Genomic DNA, 21,506 nt, shown 5'->3' with positions numbered 1-21,506 from the left:
TAGAGGAGGCAAGGGATCAGTTGGTAATTTCACATTCCAAAATGCCATGGCTTAATAATTAGTGTATAAAGTTAAATATACCACAACCTTTTATATTTTAAGTAATTTGATTTATTAATTCATGCCCTAGCTCCATACTCAGGGAGTTCGAATGCAACTTTAATTTACGGAAAAATTTGTCGGTCACTATTCGAAGATGCATACATTCTAGGTGAGATTTGACTTGTGAACTCTACTCACTATATGATCGTAAAGAGATAAATCAGCTTAAATTATCACTGATCACTTAAATCAAAAAGATCAATAAACAATTTATACATAAACGTGAATTTAAAACTTTGTGTTATTAATTATTTGTTAATTATTTTTTTTTTTAAACAATAATAACAATTTGATAAAAATTGATTCATATAACATTATCCTTATCTCGTAAAACAGAAAAATCAATCATTCTCAATAAATACGTGGGAATGCGATATTTTCCATTCTGTCATTTGTGTGAAGAGAAAGGTCAAACGCTCAAACCAAGAGTCGTAAAATGACCAACACTCGGAATTTCGTTTAACAAAAAATAAAAAATAAATAAAAATCTAAACTCTCCCCGCCTTATATAAAGCACTCGAGATCTTTCATTTCTCTCCTCTCCGTTGCCTCTGCGCCCACCTACTTCACCGCTCTCTACTTACTCTCTCCAGTTTCTTCGCCGCCGGAGATCTCTCCTGTAATCTCCGAATCTCTCACACTAGCCTGAGTTTGATTCTCCGATCCATCCGGAATGGCTTTCGAGAAGATCAAGGTTACCAACCCCATCGTCGAGATGGACGGTGAGATCTCTCTCTCTTTTCCTTTCACCTCTCCGATCTGTTGATTGCTCTGTTTTCATGTCGGCTTGCATCGCTCAGATCTGTGCTAAAACGCTATTTCCGTGGTCGTGGTTGCAAATCGTCTGAAGACTTTGATATTTTTTTTTTAAGCATGAAAAGTCGTTGAAATATATGTTATGATGAAAAGTATGGATGCTGTAATCTGTAGGAAGAATATCATTGTTCCTGCTTTGCATTATTATTATTTATTTTTTTTTTTTGTGTGTACTTTCAACCATAACATCTAGTATCTGTGAACTGGTGGGACATTATGTCAGAGATACTAATAGCTGGAAAAGTAAATAACTAAATATCTTTTCAGCATCGGTTTATATTTCATCGTTCTGATTTTTATTTTATTTTTTTTTTTAAAATACTTTAACAAGTTTCTTATCTTGAAATCTGATATCTTCTAAAAAAAGCTTTAATTATTGAAGTATTGACTTGGAGGTCTTAGATTTCATGACGATCTTTGTTGGAAGTATTAATTTTCAACAGTTGGTATAATTTTTTTTTTCTTTCGTAAGTCTATATATATTTATGAAGTCATGAACCTTGAGTGGCTAATCAGTAATGCGTTGACTATTTTAAGTGCAACTCAACTGTAAAGCACTAAAGCATCCTCCTTTTCTTATTTGTTTTTCTGAATATTTGTAACCAGGGGATGAAATGACCCGAGTGATTTGGCAATCAATCAAGGATAAGGTAACAAGTTTTCCTGGTTAATAAGCATATTGCATCTTCTAATAATTATAAAGTTGCTTATATATGTATGGATTTTCTTGTGCATGCTTTAGCTCATTCTGCCTTTTCTGGAGTTGGATATAAAGTACTTTGACCTTGGCCTTCCTCACCGTGATGCCACAGATGATAAGGTTACAGTTGAAAGTGCAGAGGCTACCTTGAAGTATGTCTGAACCTTTTGTGTCCTGTAATTTATTGGAGATATGATAGTCTGATTGCAAATCATGATATTGTATATGACCTTAAATGACACTGGATCTGTCATGATCAGTATTTTCTTTCTGTTGATGTTTAATTATTTTGTAATTGTAGGTATAATGTAGCAATTAAGTGTGCAACAATAACTCCAGGTTTGTATATCTGCTTATCATTGGAATAGGAACTTCATTTTACTTATAAAAAAATCTTTGGTTTTACTTTTTGGTCTTTGGTATTTTTTGAAAATTTAATATGGTGATGAATTGATGATACAATGTGATTCTTGTTTGCAGATGAAGCTCGTGTGAAGGAGTTCAGCTTGAAGAATATGTGGAAGAGTCCAAATGGGACAATTAGGAACATTTTGAATGGTGATTTTGTGTATTCCTGTTTGACATTTGTTGCTTAAAATTTTTTTCACTGTTAGTTAATGGTGGATAATGGGTTTTTTCATACAGGCACTGTATTCAGAGAACCAATTCTTTGCAAGAACATTCCCCGCCTTGTCCCAAGTACTGCTTTTAAGATTCTTGAAAGTTAAATCTTTTGTTCCTGCCAGTGCTGTAAATGTGCAAGTTACATTCTTTTTTCATTCATCAGGTTGGAACAAACCAATATGCATTGGAAGACATGCATTTGGTGATCAGTACCGCGCAACTGATGCAGTTATTCAAGGAGCTGGAAAACTCAAACTTGTTTTTGGTAAAAGCCTTTCTTAGACTCTTTAAAAATTTATTGGTTTCATCTATCTGTAATGTTGTGAATCTTCTTTGCTTTCTTGTTCTTTTCCTACTGATTTTATGTATTCTCCTCATGGATATTTATTTGTGCTTCCAGTACCAGAAGGTAAGGATGAAAAGACTGAGCTAGAGGTTTTCAATTTCACTGGGGCTGGAGGAGTTGCCCTTGCCATGTACAACACAGATGAGGTTTGTTTGTAGTTCTCTCATGTTTCTTGTTTTTCTCTGATTTTATTTGAATGTTTTCTAGGGGATCAGACATGTTAAATTTGTGTTGCTGTTGACTAACAATGTACTGTTTTCTTCTTTATAGTCTATTCATGCTTTTGCTGATGCTTCAATGAATATGGCATACCAAAAGAAATGGCCCTTGTATCTCAGTACAAAAAATACCATTCTCAAGAAATATGATGGGAGGTAATCCACTTTTCATCTCCATTGGATTTCTTTTATGTTTTACTTGTTTACCAAATACTATTTCTTCCTTTTAGCTAAACCTAACATTTTCATGAAGGTTTAAGGACATCTTCCAAGAAGTCTATGAAGCTCAATGGAAATCAAAGTTTGAAGAGGCTGGAATTTGGTGAGAATTCTCTTTATTGGGAATGATGGATCTTGCATTGACTATTGTTGAGACTAATTGTTCCATTTGTGAGGTAGGTACGAACACCGTCTCATTGATGATATGGTTGCTTATGCATTGAAGAGTGATGGTGGTTATGTATGGGCATGCAAGAACTATGATGGGGATGTGCAGAGTGATTTCCTAGCTCAAGGTATGGTGAAAATGATTTTATGTTTTCTCCGTCTGTCTGTGAGTGATGTAGATTATTTTGACTTGGTATATCTTTTGTGTGGACACTGATGGTTGAAACCTTTGTGTACATCAGTGGAAGTATTTTACTGAAGGACTTGTTCATTTCTCTTTCAATTTTCAGCTCCTTGTCTCTTTCTGAGATACCTATTCTCTTTATCCTTGTAACAGGTTTTGGATCCCTTGGGTTGATGACATCTGTCCTGGTATATGCTTCACTGTAACTACATTTTTGTGAATGTGCTGTTTTTCTTGTCCTATTGTATGATGCATATTGTTTGCATCCCACATATCAATTTAACTTAGCAATCAATTTTCGGTCTCTGTAGTTTAATGGTAATCTTAATCATTGGTATGGATTTGCTTTAGATTTGCCCTGATGGAAAAACTATTGAGGCTGAAGCAGCCCACGGAACTGTCACCCGCCACTACAGAGTTCATCAGAAGGGTGGTGAAACCAGCACCAACAGCATTGCCTCCATCTTTGCTTGGACACGAGGACTTGCTCACAGGTAAAGAATTCTTCGATTTTCCAAGCTTACACCTGTGCATAGAGTTTGTCTGCAAAGTGCTTTGCGCACTACATATACATATATAACGCAGTTAATGATTGTAATGTTATGCAAACAGGGCTAAGTTGGACAACAACGATAGACTCTTGGATTTCACCGAGAAGCTTGAAGCAGCTTGCATTGGTGCTGTGGAGTCTGGAAAAATGACCAAGGATCTTGCACTTATCATCCATGGGTCAAAGTGAGTGTCACCCCCACCCCCTTTAGTATATCTCTTCAAAAACTTTGTAGTTAGACTTGATCAGGAACATTACGCCATTGTGTTTATAATGTTGTCTTCTAATTATGTAGGCTTTCAAGGGACACATATCTAAACACTGAAGAATTCATCGACGCTGTGGCAGATGAACTGAAAGCTAAACTCTTGAAAGCCAAGGCATAATTGATAAATGTATGTATACATTCTTCTTTATTATTGATGCTGGATTCATTGGATCTGAATTGAATACCACCACCCATTTCATATTCTCACCATCCATCTGTTCTTGGCTTGGATGCAGCGGTGGAAATGGCATTTTGTAGTTGACAAAGAACAGAAAACAGTAATAACGCCTCGCGACAAGAGTATTGATTTCTTTTATACAGATAATCATGATCTGTATAATTATTATGATACTGTATTATTATTATTATTAGAACACAATTGCCAGTTCCAAGTAGCTTCAGTTGGATCTTTTTTCGTATGGAATGAGTGATGCAGAACTATTTTATTAGCCATTGATTTTAAATTTGAGCTTCTTCTACATCTTACTCTGTTTACCATAAAAGCCTTAGCTGGCAGAGAATCTTTGCTCCAGAAAGGCACTGGATGAAGCGCCAGCCAAGAGCCCTGTTTTATCTGTTTTTAATAGCATTTGATCTCATCCATCCTACACTCGTATAACAAAGAGATAAGTTTAGATATGGATGGGAATAGGCCCTACCCTTTTGTTGGCCTATGGCCTAGCCTAATTAAGGTTGGTAAATTATTCTGTGGACCCGAATTTATCTTACAGGATGGATACGAATTTAAAAATATACAATTTATGTATTGAATATTGAATGTTCATAATTTGTATATCAAATATTACAATTACATACATAATTTGCATACTAATTGTAACATTCAGTATGTAAATTGTGAATATTCAAAATGTAAATTGTGTATTTTGGACTCCCATCTATGGTATAATTGTTGCTCGATTTATTTCCATCCATGTTTTGAACTCTTCTTGTGCATGCTAATCTTGTGAAACTATATCATTTATTATGCATGAGAAATGGTATATAAAGCATTTGGGATACGTTTGAGATACAGTTAATCCAATATGAAAATGTATGTTATTGTATTGACACAATCTCTTCACAAGTAAATTTTCATGCTCTCATGTAAAATCGCATTTCATTAGTGGTAGTGATTCATTTTTCCTTGTTTTTCATTTAACTAATGAGAGACAAGTAAAGTAAATAAATTTTTAATTTCTTTCGAACCGTGTTGGTCGTATGATAACTAGAACCTTCTAGAAGAACCAACAATAATATTGCGTTATAGTATTTTGAATCTTCAACCTACCTGTTCAGAGCACATACACAGAATATATTATATAGGAGAGTAAATAATCTTTTTGATAACATAGGTTAGAATGGTAGTTGACAATTGTGAATTTTAATAGAAAAAAAAAGGTTTGAACGTTTCCCCCAAATGTGAAATGGATCATTTCCAACTTCCAAATCTAAGAATTTTAATACTACAAAACTATGACTCTTTCGAGACGCCCAAGTTTGGAGTTCTAACTTTGATTCGACAACAAACTTTTCTATATAATTCTAGTAGTCCGCCCTAAAATGTCAAGCTGGGGAAGTTGAGATCAATGATCACACTTTTGAATTTTCCTTTATTTTGTACAATTCTTTTTTTTTTTCAATAAGAGAAACACTAAGTTGGTTTAAAAAGTAAAATATTAACAAGATGTAGGTGGAATCAGACCGCACAACAAATCATACAAATTTTAAACGAGGTAGCGGAAGTGTCTTCTTTTGATATAATTCTTCTTGATGTTAAAGATATGTTACAGTCTTTTACTTCTGTAACTATCTCTTATGTTAATCGTACTATAAATAGGATAGCCCACGTTATGATTAAAGAAATATGTTCTATGTCTGTACGGCAGGAGAAGTTTGTCCCCTCCATTGTTCATTTTTAATGATATATACTTTGATTTGAATTAATGAAATTATCTATCTCCTCAAAATGAAATTATGTTTTGTTTTCAAACCAAAAAAAAAAAAAAAAAAAAAAAAAAAAAAAAAAAAAAAACCATCGTCTAGTGTCCATTCCCACGTTACCGTATCCAGCGTCAACTGCCGGTAATTATGGCATTTAGGCTGGCTAGATCTGCATTATTTTATTGGTTTTGTCAATTCCGTTGATTGATCAGTTTGCTTATGTTTTTTATGTTCCGTGGCGTGACAATTATTACATTACATTCACTAAGTTCTAAGATAATTATTTTTCAAAACAGACTCAATTAAATTGGTCAAATAATTAATTTAGTAATTATAATATTTCAACTTCCACTCTTACTGGGAGGAGCTTTTAATTTTCTTGATTGGAACTAATCAATTATCAGCAACTTAAACTAATTTTACTCATTATGATCCTTTGACAATCATAATATTAGTAATCAATGGACTCACTTTTTATGGTTTAACTCTCCACGATTCTATGAGACCAAAATGTCCTTTACGGCAAATTATGTTATGGACCTCGTGTCCACCATGTGCATTGTGGACACGCTGTACATTTATAATTTTTATACTGTAGATTCATAATTTCTATACCATGTGCATTGTGGAGCGAACAAAAGTAATTGCATTATTAGAAATTGTCAACACATTTCATTTTATAAAAAGTTTCAGCAACTTTATTTTTATTACAAAAATAATCCTAAATCATTTAAAAATATTTATGATATAAAAACATATTTAAAACTTTATCCCTAAAAATTTTCATACATTATAAAATGAAACTTAGCCTTTCTTCACGCGGGATGCTAAATTAATACCCAAGTATACTCTTTCACAAAACGTGTACAACAAGAAATTAATTAATTATTGAAATTAAGTACTTATGAACTTTCTTTTGGGTGATGAGAGAAATTTGGCTCTTAAAGCAACATTATTTGTTTGGTTTTTGAGTGGATGAGTTTTAGCAGTGACATGTAGAAAATAGAAGGGAGAGAGAAGGAAAAAAAAAAAAAAGGAAAAAGAATCGATCAACAATTTTTTTAAAAAAAGAAAAAGAATAATTGCCAGGTTTACCGTCCAGCTGGCGCATGCAGTGCGCCCCACGCACACGCTGAGCGGTAATGCTTCCAATTAACAACCTCAGTGGGGCCCACATGGAATTGTAATTTGTAGGAGAAAAAAAATAATTCACCCCCATTTGTTTACAAACTATAGTATCTGTTTTTTTGCCTGCAAAAACCTCAAAAAATGCACAAATGAGATTGCACTTATATAATAACTCGTAAATCACACATGAAATAAAAATACACTAAAAAATATTGACAATTAATTCTAATCGAATTCATGACATTTTGGTACAAGAATTATGCTCTATCCAATTGACCACCCCTTTCGTACCTTAAGAACCCTTTTGAACGCATATCAACATGCATGTTGTTGGTAATAAAAAATAATTATTAAGTAGAGTTAATCAATGATTTGGTCCCTCAATTGTTAGTGAACTGTCAAAGTAGTCCCTCAATCGCTTATTCACCAATTTGGTCCTCGAAAATAATTGTTTTTTGTTGATTTAGTCCCTCCGACCGTAGTCCGTCAACAAACCGGCGAGAGCTCCGATTTACCAGGGGCATTTTTGTCTTTTCTCAAGTTCAGCCATCTTCTAAACCCAAAGCTTCGGATTTCAAAACGGACCAAGAGTTCTATGACCATCGGTGACCCTCGATCGCCTCCAGCTCTACAAAACCCATGGGCGACCCAGGTCAGTTCGAGAAATCAGCTGAATTCGACGAAAACTTGGGTCGATTGCATTAAAAATTTAGTACTACAGATTTGGGTAGTTAGGGCTTAAGGGGCTGAAAACCCCTATATGGGATTTGGTATTCTCGGAGGGGAGATCTCCAATTCCAGTGAGAGTATTGAATCCAAAGTTTTTATCTTTGCTGCTAAGGATTTCAAGAAAAAAAAGTGTTGTTCAGTGAGGGGGGTCAATGAGAACTGTCTTCCTTCCCCTTGGTACCCATCGAGCAAATGCAAAAGAAGCTCCAAGTTGTGGACTTCTATAAGGTCAATTGACTTTTTTATGAATGGAGATTTAATGTGGTCCGACATAAGCTCTTCCCCCGACATGGAAGTAATTCCATGGCAGAAACTCAACAAGCTTTTGCATAAACACAGGTAGGCGTTCGTTCAACAAAACCGCAGGCACTTTCGGCATGGCATCGTGGATGTTTGTTACTCTCACTCTCTCAGTACTTTCACTCCCAGTTCTTCCAAGTAGATTCGACGGGCTCAGCGGCAGATCTGGTGATAGATGGACTTGGCTCCATTTTTCCCGGCGACGAGCAAGCTCCGGCGACTTGTTCTGGCAGTCAGAGGCGGCAGACGGCAACGTGCGTTTTTCCGGTAAAGCTTGGTCAGAGAGGATGAAGAAGATGGCGTAAAATAGTGAGTTGAGGTGAGATGAAGTGAAAAGATGAAAATGCCCCTGGTAAATCAGAGCTCTCGCTGGTTTGTTGACGAACTACGGTCGGAGGGACTAAATCAACTAAAAACAATTATTTTCGAGGATCAAATCGATAAATAAGCGATTTAGATACTACATTGACAGTTCGCTAACAATTGAGGGACCAAATCGTTGATTAACTCTTATTAAGTATATTATGAACTTCTTGCACAATATTTTTCTTGAGAGAAAAAAATAATATTACCCCTCCCCCCCTCCCCCCCCACCCTCTTTTGTTCTCATTCATAATTTATTAGTATATTTTTATATTTCAATATTATTTTTGATATATATTCACAACTTACTAGTAAATTATATTCAATCACAATTTATCACATTTTTATATTTCTACATTTTTCTTAAATAAATTTCTAAAGAATAACACCTCATCTGGGATTGCTTCTGGGAAATGTCAATTATTACAACATATAACTTGCTTCATTACTTGGTAATAAATTAAATAATATTGAGTTATTAATTTAATAAGAATAATAAATAACAAACATTTAAAATAAATTAACACCACGTTATTCCTACAGATGTGCCCTGCCCTCTCTCCAAATCTCTGTAACAGCTTATAAAAGTCTGTCCACTTGCATTCACCTCTAATCTGATCTGTTCTGTTCTGTTCACTTCAATTCTCTCCAGTCTCGCCACCGCCGTTCTCCGTCGATCATCCGCCGTTACAATGGTTCTGTCAAGGACTGCCGTCGCGACCGACGCCTCCGTCCACTCAACGTTCGCCTCCCGATATGTCAGGACGTCGCTTCCTCGGTAAGCATTCCCTGTCGATCGTCGTGCTTTAATTTTCATTTTCTTCTGTTTTTAAAAAATTGTTGGTGCCGGAATGTCGCCGGAAATGGCGGAATCTGCAGATTTCAGATGCCGCAGATGTCGATCCCGAAGGAGGCGGCGTACCAGATCATAAACGATGAGCTGATGTTGGACGGGAATCCGAGGCTGAATCTGGCCTCCTTCGTGACGACGTGGATGGAGCCGGAGTGCGATAGGCTCATCATGGCTTCCATTAACAAAAATTACGTCGACATGGACGAGTATCCCGTCACCACTGAGCTCCAGGTAAGAGAAATGACGATTTGATGCTCGTTAGGTTTTCTGTTTCATTGATTTACTGAAAACAGTGAATTTCTATTTTTCATCCCCATTTTTATCTCCTAATATTTACTCAAACACGGAAATTAAAGCATCCGATGATCATCTCAAGTGTGTAATTTTAACGGAAAACATAATACATTTTAGAAGAAATTAATTAAGTATTTGACACATATGAAGGTAAATATTAAGCATGGGGATGCAGCTAATAATTTATCCAGCTAAAAATTAATTGTTACTTGTGGGAATCAAATCTGAATTATCCAGGAATTCTCCCTTATAAGGAGAGTTCATTTGCCAATTGAGCTATCCGCTGGGTTAGGAACTATGGGATTGGGTGAAATACTGTTTTATCGGTTTTGAATTGAAATATTTTGTGGTTATTGTATCAAAAAAAAAAAATATTTTATTTGAAGCTGAAGTTGGCTAATGGTTGTGGATATTATGTAGAATCGATGTGTGAACATGATAGCGCACATCTTCAACGCGCCGCTGGGCGAGGGAGAGGCCGCCGTCGGAGTGGGGACGGTCGGGTCATCGGAGGCCATCATGCTCGCCGGATTAGCGTTCAAGAGAAAATGGCAGAACAAGATGAGAGCCATGGGCAAACCCATCGACAAACCAAACATCGTTACTGGTTCCAACGTTCAGGTACATGCAAGAACATAATATATATATATATATATATATATATATATACTAAATATGTAAATTAATTATTAATTTAAACTTTTAGTTGAGATATAACGTAACAGAATGTTTCTTATATGTATGTAGGTATGTTGGGAGAAATTTGCAAGGTATTTCGAGGTGGAGCTGATAGAGGTTAAGTTGAGAGATGGGTACTACGTTATGGACCCTGAGAAAGCCGCAGAAATGGTGGACGAAAACACAATTTGTGTTGCTGCCATTTTAGGATCCACTCTCAATGGAGAATTCGAAGATGTTAAGCGCTTGAACGATCTCTTGGTCGAAAAGAACAAGGCAACCGGGTAAATATACTAATTAATTCCTGATAAAACACTGGATTTTATTAATAAGTATTTAATTGGTTGGTGATGATAGGTGGGATACGCCGATTCATGTGGATGCGGCGAGCGGTGGGTTCATTGCTCCATTCATTTACCCAGATCTGGTATGGGACTTCAGGCTGCCGCTGGTGAAGAGTATTAACGTTAGTGGTCACAAGTATGGGCTTGTGTATGCCGGAATTGGTTGGGTGATCTGGAGAAGCAAGGAGGACTTGCCTGAAGAACTCATCTTCCACATCAACTATCTTGGTGCTGATCAGCCTACTTTCACCCTCAACTTCTCTAAAGGTAACCATCATTAAACTCCCCAAAACCCATTTATCACAAATTAATCTTTCTAACCCTTCAATTTTTATCTAAAGAGTAATTCTGAAACTGGGGTGTGGTTGAGTGGAAAGGACTCGTTCATCTTTAATCTTAATCAAAAGTAGGGTTTGATCCTTGACGTTGAGAATGGAACAACCTTAAATCTCTAGGCTAACTGTCTTACCCAAAAGATGTGCTTACAATTCAGCTCGAAATTTCTGGGCAGACCCAAAAAAAAAAAAATGTTAATACCTGCAGATCCAATGAAATTTGAAGTTTCATCTCATGCTTATATTCTTTTTGAATGTATATGCAGGTTCTAGTCAAGTGATTGCCCAATACTACCAACTAATCCGTTTGGGATACGAGGTAATTAGTTACAAAAAGAATTCAATTCCATATATATTCATGGTGGTTGCGGGTTCTGATCTCTAGCTCGTGAAAATATTTGCAGGGTTACAAGAATGTGATGGAGAATTGTCAAGAGAACGCAATGGTACTGAAAGAAGCATTGGAGAAGACAGGGAAGTTCAACATCATATCAAAGGACGTGGGAGTCCCGTTGGTGGCGTTCTCGCTAAAAGACAACCGCCGCCACAACGAGTTCGAGATCTCCGACATGCTCCGCCGCTACGGCTGGATCGTGCCGGCGTACACCATGCCGCCCGACGCCGAACACGTCACCGTGCTGCGCGTCGTCATCCGGGAGGACTTCTCCCGGACCCTGGCGGAGCGCCTCGTCAACGACATCGAGAAAGTCATCCACGACCTGGAAACACTCCCCGCCAGGGTCGGCGCCAGAATGGCCGCCGATGAGGTCACCGCCGTTCCCAAGAAGACTGAACGTGAAGTCACCCTGGAGATCACCAACGCCTGGAAAAAGTTCGTGGCTGATCGGAAGAGCAAGAAAAACGGCGTGTGTTAATATGCATGCCCACCTATAGCACATCCCTAATTAAAAATAATTTTTTTAAATATTGATTAATTTAGTGGAGTTTACGTTTTTTTTTTTTTTTTTCTAAACTCTATTTATGTTCTCTCAATTGATTGTTATGTTAAAATATAAGATCTGAATTTCAATTTTTTTTAATATGATCTCTCAATTATTTTGGGGACTTTATTTTCACACTTTGCTACTTTCCTTTTCTAGTTGCAAAGAGGCTTAGTGACACTATGGCCGACTCGTCGTGCAGTCGCAAAAATAAGAGTGTCACACTGTATAACAACTGATGAACTAAATAAAGTAAAAACATATCTCTTATATTTTAATATTTTGAATAATAATTAATTGATATATTAAAAGTGCAATTAATTGATATATAGTATCTATAATCCTATTTGAAGTTCACAACAAAGGTTGTGGCCGGCCATTTAACCTTTCCTTCACGGCGGTAACAGGATATGTAGCGTTTTGCACCACATATGTGCTCACACTCCCAAGCAATTATTTGTTCTTCAGTTTTTGTTTTTTTTGTTTTTTGTTTTTTGTTTTTTTTTTTTTTTGGGTTCTGAATATATAAATGTTGTCTTTGTGTGTGTATGAATGGAAGGTGGTTGTGCAGCAGATATGTGTATGCGAATATATATATATATATATAGGGAAAGCTGGAAAGATGTGTCAGTGAAGTGGAATTGGTTATCTTTCAATTTGCTCAAGGCCGATAATAAGATTTTTTTGGGTAACCAGTGTTTTTACTATTCAAAAGTGTATATTAGATAAATTTCGTTCATGTGTAATAATTCGTGAAGTGCACATAAAAGATAAATCACAAGGTTATGTGTGATAGACTTGATTAAGAGAGTGTTGACAATTAAGAATCAAATTCGACTAAAAGAAATTAAAATTGAACAAAAGGTAATATGAAAAAACTTTATCCAACAAGATCGACCGGGAGAATGTTCGGCAACAATCAGCTTAATTGATTATAGGGGTGAAGTTTGGGAAGAATGACCAGGGAGCAACCTCTCAAAGTGAGGGGAGGTCCTTGTACGCATTAAATAAAGGTCTAGCCTCCGTGATTCAGTTGAGTGCCTCCCAGATGCTTTGTCGGACCGGAGTGTGGAGAGCCCTTGGGATGGGGGATTCAACCTTTTGGGAAGAATAATAGTAATAATAATAATAACTAATAAAAAGATGTCATTGGTGGCAATAGTGGCTCATGTAGATCTTTCATTCAGTTTCAACAGAAAGAGAATACAAGAGTATATTAGCTAATACAACTCTAACTTCTCCTAACTAATAGACTAGCTCAGTCAACTAAAACTACACCACATAAATACAAACTATACTATAACATAATAATAATACATGATATAATAATAGTATTAACAATGCATGCCAATAATTAAGCTAGCTAGTAAATGTACGCCACTTAGTGCACAAGAGACAAATGAGACAGTTATATTCCTTGCTATATTGAAAAAGTAACTGATGAAAAGATGGAATTATTTTTATTTCGAGCTTCGGAATTCAAACTCTTTGCAAAACTAAACGTTGATGGGTAAATCACTTGAGCTATCCTAACTTGTCTTGAGAGGGGTAGGTGAAACTTGGTTCCAGAAAATCACGAGTTTAATTCTTGTCAATATTATATTCATTCATCAATTGATCAATAGGATTTACCTCTCATGTGCACACCTCAGCTCCATGTATTGATTTGATTACTAGTTTTTCTTTTCACCAAAAAAAGAAAAACATCCCTTAATACTATAGTGTGCGCCATTAGTTCTGCAGATTCTATCTTGATGTTGTCAAGGAAGAAGAATATGCATGTATGTATTAACAATAAAGAAGCTAGGGATTGAAAATAGATCAGATTTAAATGTCTGACTTTTCAAATCTATGCCTTTAATTAGTGGCTTTGCTCTAATTCTTGTCTTATATTATATCATATATATCATAGCAGTCTATGATATTCCCGGCCTCAAGAAACAAGTTAATTTTTTTCCAGTTTCATCTCCATCATGACAAATTAAATAAATATTATAGTCCAAAATAGAGGCCCAACCCCTACCCAATTTGATTTGTACAATGATATGATAGAAACTAATTTTCAATTCAAATAGATTAAATCGCCTTCGAATGGGTAGTTGAGTTGGTGGAGCATGACGTCACGTATCTGTTCTATACTTTCTTTAACTACTGCAGCCCGATCCTGTGACCTTCTCTTAAGGGGAGTCACAGAGGTGCCATTTGAGTATAAGGTGCTTAGCAACGTGTTTGATTCTTATCAATATCATTTCGATTGAGTTTGTTGCAAAGGGTCTTATGTGCGTGGTTAATGTAATTTTTGCGATTTTTCTCTCTTGTGTGGTTAGTAGGCTACCACATAACCATTGAGGCATTACAATTCTGCTCACTTAAGCAATCTGTAATTTGTGTGAAGAAAATATCTGGTAAAAAAAAGAAAAGAAAAGAAAAAAAAAAAAAAAACAACCTTGACAACCAAACCATAGCTTGCATAATTAGTTTCCATGTGGACAAAAGTACCTTTAATTTGAAGCAATTCGGATGAACAAGCTAAGTGACAACCAACTCAATTAGAATTAATTATATTTTGTAAGCTAAGCATGAAGTCAATAAAATATTTAATCAACTCATCGTTTGTACCACTCATCCACCAAACCTATAAAAGGCCTAACCTAAGCTCACCATGTAGGTTAATTGGATTAGAGTACTAAAATAAAAGGTTATATAATTAATATAATATTGTAATATACTATATTACTATTATAAATTAGTATAATCATACTAACAAAATTGGTATATATTCATGTCTTAGATAATTCTTTACTAAGTTGTCTAGTTTTATCTCATGGCAAATTTCATTGAAGTGACAATATGATAATGCTAAGATTTTTGCAATATTTATTTTCCTCTAATATAGGAAAAAAAATATCCTTTTATACTATCAAAATTACATTATTATGTGTTAGCGTTTTATTACACATAAACGAAATTTATTTAGTATACATCCTTGGATAGTGCTTGCGAGTTTCTTTTGTCAAAAAAAAATAAATTATACTATTGGTGTATATCAACATCAAAACTATATAATGTCAAATGTGGTTTAGTCAATTGAAATTAAAGTATGATTTTTTAAGACCGATGGGGATGATTAAATTAATTGGTTAACTAGAAGTGGGTCAAAGTCGCTACTAAATACTAATTATGTATCAATATACTGATATGAAAATCTCATGTAACAAATTTTAGTATACAATAAAATATTTTACGTGTATATGATGTGTTATAAAGTTTCAATACTACCTTTTACTTTAATTTATAACATCGGCAGTTTAAACAAACATAAAAGTTAAGACATAATAACTAATAATAGCTATAATATGATGGATCAAAATAATCACTTTGTTGTATAATTATGGATGGTATTGACTCGTCTTCATAATTGAAAAACTAATGATTAGTCATACATATTTTATGGACCAAAACTGCAATTAACTCATTAATCAAGTATTCATATGCAATACCCATTTGGTTAACGAGAAATTATTGAATCTTTTTTTTTTTTTTTTTTTTTTGAGAAAGACACTACCTAGTGTAGTGGATGTTATGGAATTCTTCTTGAGATAGCCCTGTCAACATCAGCCTGGAGGAGCGTCAACATATCCTCAGGAACCCCAGTCACGATTGTAGTACCCCACTCCGCGATTTGGCTCATGTTGGCCAGGTAGTCAGCACATTTATTTCATTCTCTCAATACGTAGGAGAACTGAATAAAGTTAAACCCATTTGCCAGATGTTTACAATCGCGAATCATCCCGATTGCCCGATCATCAATTATATCTATGCCATGCATGATTTGACCACAACTTTCGAATCTAATCCATCTCAATATCCATCCTATCAATCCCATTGTCCTTGATGAGCCGTAGACCCTCCTTAAAACAAAATCAAAATGAAATTATAAAATTTAATTTAAAGATGAAAAATAGTACAAATAGTCCAAAACTAAAACAAAAAATATTTAAAAATTGTACTCTCTATTTTAAGAATTTTAATTCATCTTAAACCGAAACATTCTATTATTAGAATTCCAATTCCTCTTAAACCGAAACATTCTATTATTAGAATTTCAATTCTTAGTTTAAAATCAAAACCAACTTTTTAACGTGACTTGAACACATGAATCATCAACATTAATATTTACCTTACCCCAAAAAAAAAAATCAACATTAATATTTAGTTTTACGTATTTCTAAAAAAAAATAATAAAAATTCCTATTTTCTATTTTTGGTATAATTCTACTTGTTCAGGCAATGTGTCACGTTTTCCTTCCCGATTCCGTTGTCAAGTCAATATCGATTATTGTTGCTCGCTTCCAAAAAGTCACGTGAGCCCCGACCCGACCCGTATGTCTGAAAATGCGAGTAGTAAAAATCTTCAATTTTCTGCATCTACTGCGTTTCATTTCAGACTCTTCGCAGTTAAATTGCGCCCCTTTGCCGGGGAGATCGAGATCTGTGCTTTCACCCCTCTCTCTCTCGCTTTCTCTCTCTTGATCTCAGTATATTCTTATATATATATAGAATAGATAGATATACACGCTCATACATAGGTACGGGTGATTGGAAATGAGGGAAATGGGGAAGAAGAGGGCGGTGGCGCGGTTCGTCGCCGTTCTGCTCGTGGTCTGCTGCGCGGCGCCGGTGAGATCGGATGGATCGGATCACAAGTACAAGGCCGGAGATGCAGTCCCTCTGTACGCCAACAAGGTCGGGCCTTTTCACAATCCGAGGTAATCTGTTATAGTTTTATCATCTCCTTGCTTAGATCTCTTCATTACTCATTTCTTACGTTCGTGTGTTTCGTTCCGTTGAGCTGAATGCATTGCGATTCTTATCCGTGATTAGCGTAATTGTGGACGTAGGATTGTAATTGGGGGTTGAGATGACTAGATGAGATAGAATTTTGTGCAGTTGACGTTTGCGTCAATGGCACTGTTGTGATCTGATGCAATTTCTTAGCATTTAGTTTTTCAGTCGGTGCAGGAGCTGATAACTATGGTAAGGTAAGAAAAAGAGTGGATATTGAAGTTAAATCGGGATCTAATTGTGCCATGACAAGGAAAGGCTACATTTGGACATTCCGAGTGAAAAATTAGGTAGAGATTGCCAAAGATTGAGGTTTGGCTTTGGAATGCTATGTAGAATGGTTTAGCGATTGACCTTAAAAGAGTTAAGGGGATCAGGGGATGTGCTTAGATCATTTTTGAATGTTATAAAAGATGTAGGCTATTAAGCTGAATAGCAGTCTGATTTGTGATTGTTTCTTCATTTGATTATATCTGAGCCATGCAGAACTGAATTCACCATTAAGTTATATATGAGCATGTCTTTTCCTGTTCAATCTATTGATCATGCTTACAGAATCTTTCTTATTTGCATAAGATGCATGGCATGGGCAACAGATTAGTGATACTTAAACAAACAATATTATAAAAAAAAAATGTGGTGATACAGAATCTGTTAAGGTTGTCACTCAATTCTGTATATGAGTAATTATTGGTTTTGTTTCCCACTTTCCCTGTCTAAGGCATTTAAAAAAAAAAACATATTTTCCCTGTTTCTATTGGGGAAAATTGTTAGTTATTGCATAGGGTCCATAGGGATCTATTTTAGGAACTTATAGTGATATCTAAAGGAATACAACTTTAATACACACAAGTTCATATTGTGAAATATAAAGGAATTGATACGTAAAACTAGAGATGTATTGTGCACAATAATGTATGCGGATGCATATATGTATTTCTGATATTTGGCTAATGGCACAAGTCTTGTCTTTCCCTGACTTGCAGTGAAACATACCGTTACTTTGATCTTCCATTCTGCCTAACAGGTTAGAAATCAGGATATGGCTTTTATTTCCAAAGCTACTTTAGTGGTATTATTTTCAAGTTATTAATGGATGGTGTTGGCAGATGATGTGAAAGAGAAAAAGGAAGCCCTTGGTGAAGTCTTAAATGGTGACCGGTTGGTCAGTGCACCCTACAAGCTTGATTTTATGTATGATAAGGACTCTGAAAGTGTGTGCAAGAAGAAACTATCACAGAAAGAAGTTGCACAGTTCCGTGAAGCTGTTTCGAAGGATTACTATTTCCAAATGTACTATGATGACCTGCCTATTTGGGGTTTCCTTGGGAAAGTTGATAAGGATGGAAAATCTGATCCTAGTGAATTCAAATACTACCTATTCAAGCATCTTCACTTTGAGATCTTTTACAACAAGGATCGTGTGATTGAGATTAATGCGCGAACTGATCCTAGTGCCCTAGTTGACATCACTGAGGACAAAGAAGTTGATGTAGACTTCATGTATTCTGTGAAATGGAAAGAAACAACTACACCTTTTGAGAAGAGGATGGAGAAGTACTCCCAGTCATCATCTTTGCCACATCACTTGGAAATTCATTGGTTTTCTATAATCAACTCCTGTGTGACTGTTCTCCTCTTAACTGGATTTTTGGCCACTATTCTTATGCGGGTTCTTAAGAATGATTTTGTGAAGTAAGCAGCATTTATGATTTATTTATTCCCAATCATTAGTCTGTTTGAAGACAAGTTTCTTGTACAACTTTACTGATTGTGAATTGTTACATATACTGCAAAGATATGCTCATGATGAGGAGGCCGCTGATGACCAAGAAGAAACTGGGTGGAAGTACATTCACGGTGATGTTTTCAGGTACCCAAAGTTCAAGTCGTTGTTGGCTTCAGCCCTTGGTTGTGGTACTCAGTTATTTACCCTGTAAGTATGTTGTGGACCTTCTATTGCTCAGTTTAGTAAACCTATCTTCTTTGAACTATTAAAAGAGCTTCTGATCTCATTGTTGTTTTTTGCCTGTCCATGCTTCCATTTCCTAGGGCAATCTTTATTTTTGTTCTTGCACTGGTTGGTGTATTCTACCCTTATAATCGAGGAGCCTTGTTCACTGCTTTGGTCGTCATATATGCTCTCACATCTGGGATTGCTGGCTACACTGCTGCGTCTTTCTATGGCCAATTAGAAGGAACAAACTGGGTATGATTTCATGGCTTTGTTGTAGAGTGTTATTCTTTATAACAAATTTGGTAGTTTGCTTTTTAAATTAAAAGATCTTTAATGTTTTATCATTTGTCCTATTCATCAAAGATTTTTGTTAGGGGCTATCAACTGTTAACATGATTGTCCAATGTGAAATTATGTTTTCAGTGTTTCTTCAATTGGTTTGTGTAAAACTGTATTTGAAAGTGAACATATTTATAATTCAAAAATTTATGTTTTACAGGTCAGGAATTTGTTATTAACTGGAGCATTGTTCTGTGGGCCCCTGTTTCTCACTTTCTGTTTCTTGAACACTGTAGCAATTGCTTACAGTGCTACGGCAGCACTACCATTTGGTACCATTGTGGTTATCTTTTTAATATGGGCTCTTGTTACATCACCTTTGCTTGTCTTGGGAGGGATTGCCGGAAAGAATAGCAAGGCTGAGTTTCAAGCTCCTTGCCGTACCACTAAATACCCAAGAGAAATCCCACCATTACCTTGGTATCGTGGAGCTCTTCCTCAGATGGCAATGGCTGGATTTTTGCCTTTCAGTGCCATATATATTGAACTGTACTACATATTTGCAAGTGTTTGGGGCCACAGGATCTACACAATTTACAGCATCTTATTTATAGTCTTCATTATTCTTCTGATCGTTACTGCTTTTATTACTGTGGCTTTAACCTACTTTCAACTTGCTGCCGAAGACCATGAATGGTGGTGGAGGTGAGTTCTATTTTTGAGTATTTACTGTTCCTTAATCTTGTCAAGGATATTCATTTGATGTTGCATTTTGGTTCATCTATTTTTACCTTGGATTGATCAATGTCTTAGATCCAGACCTAGTGACTTCTAGGAAGTTGGAATGGCCTTAATAGTAAATGGCCTTAAACGATGAACTATATTGCCTTCCGAAAAAATTAACCTTTTTTTTTTTTTTTTTTTTTTTGCCTCTTCTCTTATGTTCGTGTTTAGATAGCATAAGGGTACTGTGGTCTGTTGGCTTCCTGATCAAATGTTCTAATTTGCACATATTTCCTGCGCTGAACAGGTCTTTCCTATGCGGTGGATCAACTGGACTATTCATCTATGCCTACTGTTTGTACTACTACTATGCACGCTCAGACATGTCAGGCTTCATGCAAACCTCGTTCTTCTTCGGGTACATGGCTTGCATTTGCTACGGCTTCTTCCTCATGCTCGGGACGGTTGGCTTCCGCGCATCCTTATTCTTCGTTCGCCACATATACCGCTCAATCAAGTGTGAGTAGTAAGTTTAAGTTGGTGGCCTTCGACTCCTCCATACAGCACCCCCCGCAAATTTGGTAGGGCTATCTGGCATCCAGGACTTTGTAGGAACAGTAGGATTTTTCAAGAGGAAGAAAAGCTTGTACTATCTTACTGCCTCACTTTTGAAAACCTTTTTCCAACTTTGCATTTACAGCACAATAGTTCATATCCATCTTGTAGTTTTAGTGTTTCTTCATCTCTATATATTCACATCTTTTTTATATCTCAATTGGAACTCTCACACTCCAGGTTGCTTGCTTATGAGTTATGACCATATTGTTATCCCTTGCATTCTTTCTATGCCAGACTATGATTTTGAATCCCCTTCATCACCTGAAGACAGTCAGATTCTATTTGAACATTATCCAAGTCCACAGTTCCTTCAGCCACTTTAAAGCTTCTCGGATTATAAAAGCCATACCATGGGGTCTCCCTTGCCGCAATGAAGGATCCTGTAGAGTCCCTAAGCACATAGCCAAAACTCAACTTTCTGTTGTTGCTATCCAGCGCAGCATCCACGTTGAGCTTCTTCATCCAGCCGGCAGGGGGGGTTTACTCAAAACTCTCAACTTGACGGTTGTCTTAATTAATCAAACATTCATAAACTGTCTCGGAAAAGGTGATTGAGTACTTGAGTGGGTGCAGCCGTGCAGGGCTGTCTTGTGGCATCGTTTTTGTAAATAAATGAGGTCTTACCAAAAGTATAAGCGCAATATTTAAAATCAATACCGTAAAATATATGATTTTTATTTATATATATTATTTTCTAATATAAAGATTTCGAACAACTTTGTCATAATCATGCTCAATTAATTAGGAGAGAAGTGAAAATTGAATTGCAACTTTGGTAATCAAAGAAATTTGGGGAAAAGTTGTAAAATTAATGAAGGAAGAATCTTCTTCCAAAAGGTTGAACCCCAACCCCCCGGCCCGACAGAGCATTTGGGACTCACTTTGAGAGGTTGCTCCCACACTGCCGCTGGTGAGACTCGATCCCTGACCATTCTTCCAAAGTTTCACCTCTATGACCAATTGAGCTACCCATGCGGCAATCG

At 36.1% G+C, this 21,506-nt stretch overlaps 3 protein-coding genes across 5 annotated transcripts; all 3 read left to right on the top strand.

Moving 5' to 3' along the window:
• Window positions 1-619: 619 nt before the first annotated feature.
• On the top strand, window positions 620-4,676 carry LOC109177757 (isocitrate dehydrogenase [NADP]). 3 transcript variants are annotated; one of them, XM_019327202.1, is made up of 16 exons: window positions 620-824; window positions 1,525-1,568; window positions 1,661-1,770; window positions 1,920-1,957; window positions 2,099-2,176; window positions 2,264-2,317; window positions 2,406-2,507; window positions 2,643-2,734; window positions 2,859-2,962; window positions 3,060-3,128; window positions 3,206-3,321; window positions 3,531-3,565; window positions 3,729-3,871; window positions 3,990-4,112; window positions 4,223-4,322; window positions 4,432-4,676. In XM_019327202.1, the coding sequence occupies exons 1-15, from the start codon at window positions 776-778 to the stop codon at window positions 4,311-4,313; spliced, it is 1,248 nt and encodes a 415-aa protein (XP_019182747.1). In that variant the 5' UTR covers window positions 620-775; the 3' UTR covers window positions 4,314-4,322; window positions 4,432-4,676. The 3 variants fall into 3 exon arrangements, with proteins under 3 accessions (XP_019182747.1, XP_019182745.1, XP_019182746.1); XM_019327200.1 differs by having other exon boundaries at window positions 4,420-4,676; XM_019327201.1 differs by having other exon boundaries at window positions 4,223-4,323; window positions 4,416-4,676.
• A 4,532-nt stretch (window positions 4,677-9,208) lies between these two features.
• Window positions 9,209-12,196, top strand: LOC109177525 (glutamate decarboxylase). Its single transcript, XM_019326898.1, has 7 exons — window positions 9,209-9,434; window positions 9,536-9,740; window positions 10,224-10,424; window positions 10,551-10,765; window positions 10,839-11,092; window positions 11,427-11,479; window positions 11,565-12,196. The coding sequence occupies exons 1-7, from the start codon at window positions 9,349-9,351 to the stop codon at window positions 12,033-12,035; spliced, it is 1,485 nt and encodes a 494-aa protein (XP_019182443.1). The 5' UTR covers window positions 9,209-9,348; the 3' UTR covers window positions 12,036-12,196.
• A 4,343-nt stretch (window positions 12,197-16,539) lies between these two features.
• Window positions 16,540-20,680, top strand: LOC109177750 (transmembrane 9 superfamily member 3-like). The gene is made up of 7 exons (XM_019327192.1): window positions 16,540-16,870; window positions 17,933-17,973; window positions 18,056-18,641; window positions 18,745-18,882; window positions 18,999-19,155; window positions 19,403-19,887; window positions 20,213-20,680. The coding sequence occupies exons 1-7, from the start codon at window positions 16,707-16,709 to the stop codon at window positions 20,430-20,432; spliced, it is 1,791 nt and encodes a 596-aa protein (XP_019182737.1). The 5' UTR covers window positions 16,540-16,706; the 3' UTR covers window positions 20,433-20,680.
• Window positions 20,681-21,506: the final 826 nt, after the last annotated feature.

This window comes from Ipomoea nil, unplaced genomic scaffold, assembly GCF_001879475.1.
Source record: "Ipomoea nil cultivar Tokyo-kokei standard unplaced genomic scaffold, Asagao_1.1 scaffold0805, whole genome shotgun sequence".
Taxonomy (NCBI): Eukaryota; Viridiplantae; Streptophyta; class Magnoliopsida; order Solanales; family Convolvulaceae; genus Ipomoea; species Ipomoea nil.
The sequence above is the reverse complement of the archived record's forward strand: the minus strand, read 5'-3'. Positions and strand labels throughout refer to the sequence as shown.

Bases quoted from the DNA above. Each gene is read 5' to 3' on its own strand.
- LOC109177525 (XM_019326898.1), top strand. From the start codon at position 9,349: ATGGTTCTGTCAAGGACTGCCGTCGCGACCGACGCCTCCGTCCACTCA. The intron at 11,093-11,426 runs GTAACCATCATT...ATGTATATGCAG, and splicing joins CACCCTCAACTTCTCTAAAG to GTTCTAGTCAAGTGATTGCC. The intron at 11,480-11,564 runs GTAATTAGTTAC...AAATATTTGCAG, and splicing joins TAATCCGTTTGGGATACGAG to GGTTACAAGAATGTGATGGA.
- LOC109177757 (XM_019327202.1), top strand. From the start codon at position 776: ATGGCTTTCGAGAAGATCAAGGTTACCAACCCCATCGTCGAGATGGAC. The intron at 2,508-2,642 runs GTAAAAGCCTTT...TTGTGCTTCCAG, and splicing joins AAAACTCAAACTTGTTTTTG to TACCAGAAGGTAAGGATGAA. The intron at 3,322-3,530 runs GTATGGTGAAAA...TCCTTGTAACAG, and splicing joins GAGTGATTTCCTAGCTCAAG to GTTTTGGATCCCTTGGGTTG.
- LOC109177750 (XM_019327192.1), top strand. From the start codon at position 16,707: ATGAGGGAAATGGGGAAGAAGAGGGCGGTGGCGCGGTTCGTCGCCGTT. The intron at 18,642-18,744 runs GTAAGCAGCATT...TATACTGCAAAG, and splicing joins CTTAAGAATGATTTTGTGAA to ATATGCTCATGATGAGGAGG. The intron at 19,156-19,402 runs GTATGATTTCAT...TATGTTTTACAG, and splicing joins AATTAGAAGGAACAAACTGG to GTCAGGAATTTGTTATTAAC.